General features: G+C 44.4%; 1 protein-coding gene across 1 annotated transcript in view; it reads right to left on the bottom strand.

The window, feature by feature from the left end:
• Positions 1-1,037: 1,037 nt before the first annotated feature.
• The window catches only part of cdx1b (caudal type homeobox 1 b), a 6,534-nt gene continuing 1,228 nt past the window's right edge, over positions 1,038-6,343 (bottom strand). Inside the window, exons 2-3 of the mRNA XM_024266474.2 lie at positions 2,380-2,528; positions 1,038-2,307 (exon numbers count right to left, since the gene is read on the bottom strand). Of these exons, the coding sequence (XP_024122242.1) occupies positions 2,068-2,307; positions 2,380-2,528 (389 nt within the window). The 3' untranslated portion in view covers positions 1,038-2,067. The remainder of the gene's footprint in view (positions 2,308-2,379; positions 2,529-6,343) is intronic.

Genomic DNA, 6,343 nt, shown 5'->3' with positions numbered 1-6,343 from the left:
GACATTGTGAGGGTTCTGGTTCCAGCGAAGAAGCACCTTCTCTTCCTCAAACATGTTGTCTTTTAAGCAACAGTTAAGGACAGAACTTTCTACTTTTACAGTAAAAATAAATCAAGTTATTTTATAATCTAAAATAAAGACAGCTTCCCCATATTTGGTTAAGAAAAGAAACAACATCTTCTATGGTCATGAAGTCTCGGCTCATGATGTGAGCCTCTTCTTATCGGTCGATGAGTCAAATAACAACTCAAAGTGGTGAGTTTGATGAGAAATCCACAAAGTTGACCAAACATCATCAACTTTTTATTTCATTTACTCCTTTTTAACTCAAGTTCAGCTCTTTGCCTGTTACCACAGTCTGCACACACACATACGTGCATGCACTCGCGCACGCTCAGCAGATAGTCTCTATCAGACTCAGATAGGACTGTTGTTGGAGGCAAAGTGGGCCCAGAAGGACAAAGGTCCCAGTGTGGACTGCCTGCAGCAGATAGCAGGATCGGCTCTGTTTGCCCACAGAGCTTCGCTGCCCTTTGGACACCACACCTCAACCGATGCAGCGCTTAGCAAACACAAGTATGTATGTGTGTTATTATATGGAAACAAACATGTAAATGTCTGTTGTTTTCTTCAGCTGGAGTCGCTCTCAGAGAAAGGTCTGGAGTCTTCCTGAAAAGAGGGTCGAATCCGTGCAGAACGAAGAACCAGGAGATGATGACACGTTAAAAACTTGGGCCACAACTATGGAGAACCAGAACCAAACGATTGTCAGCAGCAGAAATGGTTCAACCGTCTCCTCAGAATCACATCAACACCTGCAGGAAATTAGAGCCCAGAGTTCTGCGGTGCAGGTGAATCGGGCCTTACTAAATGTGCTGAGTAGTTGATCCAAACTGAGATCAACTAACAAGGTCAAAGAAAGAGGGACTACCAAGTATCATAGAGGGACAAAGGAGCGTCTAAATCCAAAGATCAAGTCAAAACCTCTGACGGCCATCAGAACCAGAACATCCAGAACATGAAACATGCAGAACACCTTACAATAAAGATCTGTCTTTTAATAAAACGTACATTTCAGATATACATATGATGGAATCAGAAACATTTACAGGTCATTACATGAGGAGGAGGAGCATCTGAGTCACTCGATGAAGCTCCACTTTCACCAAGTCCAAAAGCAAAGTAACCAAAAAAAAAAAAAAAAAAAAACATTTTCTTTTTTTAGGAATATGAAATAAACGAGGAAAGAATCAAAACTTGGAAAGGACAGAAGCTTCTTTGTGAATTTGATCCAGTTTGGTCAACAGATTCCTCTCAGATCCACCATTTCAGTAGCTGATCACGTTCTCCAGCAGCAGCAGAACATCTGAAGACCATCAGGAGAACATCTGAAGACCGTCAGGAGAACAGCAGGAGACCCTCAGGATAATATCAGGGAAACATCATCAGGAGAAAGAGAAGAACTTCAAGAAAACATCAGTAGAGCAGCGGGAGAAGTACGTTGGAGGTTCCTGGGTTCCTCAGACAGTCCTTGGTTGAGTCTGACGTTGTCAAAAGAATAAAAAAGCTGTTGTTTATTGTGTCTCTGAAGCTTCGAGGAGCAGCTGAAGCTCTGTCTAGAAATGTACTGCTGAATATGAAGGTTTCCAGAAAAAGGCAGAAGATGAAACAATCTGAGAACTTTCTTTCCTTCCCTGAATCAGACTAAAGCAATTGATCACGGATGCTCCACATCGTCCTGGTGATCGGAGTGTAAACGATGGCGCTCATAGGGAAGAGCTTCAGCTGATAGAGGAGCATGTGATCATGTCGTAGAGGAGGAGATGCAGCACCACTCTACTCCTCCAGCTCCATTCATAAAGTGAATAAGAGGCTATGGATTTTTGCAGAAGCTCGCAGAACCCTGAGGGTGAGAAGGACTGGAGTCTGGTGTAGAAGGAGTGGTGAAGACCAAGCGCGCTCCTCACGTGCTGGCTTTTGACATCAGTGTTTTTTTCTTTGGTCTCAGATGACCTCCACAGTTCACCGTGGAGACTCTGCTGTCCAGATTCTAGACCCAGCGTGTCCTCAGAACTCCTCCTTGATGTTCAGCGCCAGAGAAGACGGGGACACCAGCCCGTTGTTGCCGCTGCTGCTTGTCACCATGGCAACGCTGCTGCTGCTGTTTCCGTGGATGCCGGCCCCACCGGTTCCTCCCCCGTTTCCGGCGGGCGGGGTGGGTGTGGTTGTAGAGGAGGCGGGCTGCTGGAGCTTCTTCTTGTTGATTTTGCGCTCTTTGGCCCGTCGGTTCTGGAACCAGATCTTCACCTGCAGACGTGGATCTCATGTCAGAACAGCATCTGGAGAACATGGAGTACATGAAGCTGAGCTGTGGTTTACCTGTCTCTCTGACAGGCTCAGCGCCGTGGCGAGCTCCGCCTTCCGACGGATGGTGATGTATTTGCTGTAGTGGAACTCCTTCTCCAGCTCCAGCCGCTGGTGGTCCGTGTACACCACCCGGTACTTATCCTTGGTTCGTGTCTTCCCGTCTGAAAAAACCCCAAAGAGTACTGGTCAGGAAGAGCAGAGAGGGCTGTGGTGCAGTGGGTTGAGCTGAGTGGCTGAACGCCATGATGTCATCAACAAAACGCAGATTGGTTTGACTCTGAGGTCACAGCTCCACACGGCCTCCATGTACTGGAAGCTCTCAACCTCTGCCAGCATCAATGAAGTGAGCGTGATTGTGTCGTGTTGTAAACTGCTGCTGTGCGCGCCCCAGGGCCGTGCACGACAGCCGCGTGTCCCCGCCCCATCTCTGTATTCAAATGGAAGTATTTCCATAAACTGACTCCTGTCTGCTGCAGCAGTGTGTTTGTGTGGAAAACTCTCACACCACTACAGTGACAGCCAGCCTGATGCCTACATTACCCAAAATGCATCTCTGTTAGTGTTAACAGGATGCTGTCAACATCTTTAAAAAACACATTTTTTGTGTTTTCTGCTGGTAAACTATTGAAGTTGGTGAACTGTATCTATGCTGATGACAGGTGAGACTCTTTCTGTCCAATCACTCTCTGAAGGAACATGAAGGAAACGTGGGGTCACCTTCAGTGATCCGTTGATTGTTTCTGAAGATCTGCCTCTTTTCCAAAGTACAGCAGGTCGTTTTCATCTGCCTGCTTTTAGTAAAATGGTTTCAGAGGAAAGACACACGCTGGAGGGCAGAAAGTCCTCCAAAAGGTTTTGGGTCAACACCAGAAGGAAACTATCTTTCCTTCTTTCTGGAGTAATCGTTTTGTGCAAACAGGATAATAGGTAACGTATTTTCTGGAGTCTCTGTGTGTGGACAAACAGATAATTAAAGCTCTCAGTGCTTTACCATTAACCCTAAACACACAACAGTCAAATAAGTGATGAGAGTCACTTCTTCTAACACCCCCACCTCCCTGCCAGAGCCCAGGAAGTGGGTTGAGTCCAGACAAAATCGCTTTGGTTTAGGTCATGCATTTGTCTGAAGACAATGGAGATAGAATTCGATTCTTCATCAGCTAATGAGGAGGATTAAATGAGGGAAAACTGACAGAACAGAACCAAAAACCCACAATATTCAGGCATGAGGAGGAACTCAGCAAAGCTCTGTCATTCTGCCAGTTAGGGAGATCTCTCTGCAAGTTTGTTCAAAACCCAAAATGTTCCCTCTAACTGTCAAAAACACGGGGGTTCCAGAAGTTCAAGAAACTCTGGAAGTCTGTAACCAACAACTCTAAAACCAGGAAGTCTGAAACCTGAAAGTCTAGAGCCGGAAAGTGTCAAATTAGAGATTTCAACCGGAGAGAGTAAAACTGGAAAAATAGGAACAGAAGAGTGTCAAATCTGAGAGTCTGGAAACTGTGCCTTTAGAACAGGGGTGTCCAAAGTCAGTCCTCGAGGCCCGGTGTCCTGCTTGTTTTCCAACCAACCTGCCATTGAAGCTCCTTATTGGCCAAACACACCTGATCCAGGTAATCAGCAGCAGATAAGGCAGGATTTCTGGAAAACCAGCAAGAGGCCGACCCTCGAGGACTGACTTTGGACACCTCTGGTCTAGAACATGGAAGTCTGAATCATAAAAAACTGAAAACTGAAAGTCTGGAACTTATTGAGCAGAGCCTAAAAATCTAGAACCTGAAATTGTCAAATTTGGATGTGTCTAGCACAATACCGCCATATTGTAACCGATTGCAACCAGTCAACAGCGATTAGTCCGAGTCGGTCTGAGTCAGGTTTTTGGAGAAACTACTGTCAACCAATTATGAGTGAGCTTGTTCCGGCTTGTTCAAACTCTTCATCCCTCCCACAGAAAGCCACTCGGGAAAAGCTGTCAATCAAAGATTTGAGGCGGGGCCACATCCTTTTACTGAGGCATGTGATTGGTCAGTTTATAACTTGACTTACTTGCAATAAAGAAAAAATACATTTAAAAAATTTGGATTAGAAAGAACGTGTTAAAAAGAATTTATCAGAGCAGGAATGATTATTCTGACAAATAAAATGACTGAGAAATAACTTTATTGTACAGTCAGTGGTCTAGCATAAAATGTGGAACCTGGAAATGTAGAAAGCCTGAAACTTTAAATTCTGAAATCTGCAAGACTGCACCCTGGAAGTCCTAAATCCAAAAATCCTAAATCTGCAAGTCTAGAATCCCCAAATCTGAAACCTGGAAGTCTAGTACCTCGATTTCTAGAACCTAGAAGTGCAAGTCTTGAACTTAGAAGTCTGGAATCTGGAAGTACCATGACTGGACGTCTAGAACCTGAAAGTGTCAAACCTGAAAATCTAGAACCTGGATATCCAGAGCCTGGAGATCTAGAACCTAGAAGTGTCAAACCTGAGAATCCAAAACCTGGAGGTCTAGAACTGACCAGTGTCAAACTTGGGAGTCTATGATCGGGATTTACAAAACCCGACGGACCTGGTAGTCTAAAAAGGGTAAGTGTCCAACATTTATATCTGGAATGTGGAAGTATAGACCATGGAACTCCAGAACTTGATAGTCAAGAACCTAGAAGTGTCTAATCTTGTTGTCCAGAATCTGGAAGTCTGGAACTTGGACAAGCCTTCTATCTGCTTTTATTTTTAACACAAGCAGAAATCGTCGGACGGCCCAGAAGGTGCACTCACTCCCTAGTTCCACATCTGGATCACATCTACTGGATGCTGGAGTTCATAGACTTGGTATCATCACAGAACCATGTTGTTTAACCTGACTCACTGACTGGTATCCACAACGAAGATGGATGAGGGCAGTGTCATAGCAGGGAATCTACGACCTTGACGTCCAGAACCTGGAGGTCTAAAAGTTGGAAGTCTGAAACCTAAAAGTCTAAAATCTGAAAGTCTGGGACTTGGAAATCAAGTACTTTTATGTCTATAACATAGAAGTGTAAGTATTAACCTTAGAAGTCTGGAATCTAGAAGTGTCATATCTGGATGTCTACAACCTAAAAGTGTCAAACCTGGGAATCTAGAACCTGAAGGTCTAGAACTACTGAGTATCAAACTTGGTAGTCTACAACCAGGATGTACAAAACCTGGAAGTCTAAAATCCGATATTCTAAATAAGGAAGTGTCCGACCTTGAAATCTAGAATCTAGAAGTCTGAAATGTGGAAGTATAGACCATGGAAGTCTGGAACTTGAAAGTCTAGAACCAGGAAGTCTGGATCTTGAACTCCCTGGTTCCACATTTGAATCACATCGGCTAAATAATGGAGTTCATAGAGTTTGGAGCCGCCCTGTGTAACCTGACTCACTGACTGGTATCCAGAACAATGATGAAGAGGAAACTGTCAAACCGGGAGTCTGGAACCTGAAAGTCTAAATCCTGGAAGTCTCCAACCTTGGTGTCCTGAATCTGGAAGTCTGGATCCACAGCAAAGATGATTGAGGATGTTCAAACTCAGCAGTGAAATTGCTTCTACAGATGTTTCTAAAGACATAACTTCAGGGCTCATAACCCAAACTCCCCCAACCCTCAACCTTCTGCCATTTATAAAGATGACATTAGAGACTTTGGTGTTTAGTCTGAACTGAAACTAAACCTGAAGAACATCAGGTGGATCTGGAAGCGTGAAGAGGAGAGTGTGAAGAGTCTCCTCCATGTCTGCATTCAGAACATGGATGCAGCTCTCAGACTGTATAATGAAACAGTCTGAGAGCTGCAGTAACTCACAATGCAATTTGCTGCTTTTGTTTTACAGCCTGCTGCATCCAAAGGAAATCATGGTTAGTCATCTTTTTATACTGACAATGCTCGTGGAAGAGCTGAAAAATATTTCTTGGTTTCAGTTTTTCGTGAATAATGAATACCCCCCCCCCCCCCC

The sequence above is a fragment of the Oryzias melastigma genome, linkage group LG14 (assembly GCF_002922805.2).
Source record: "Oryzias melastigma strain HK-1 linkage group LG14, ASM292280v2, whole genome shotgun sequence".
NCBI classification, from domain to species: Eukaryota; Metazoa; Chordata; class Actinopteri; order Beloniformes; family Adrianichthyidae; genus Oryzias; species Oryzias melastigma.
The sequence above is the reverse complement of the archived record's forward strand: the minus strand, read 5'-3'. Positions and strand labels throughout refer to the sequence as shown.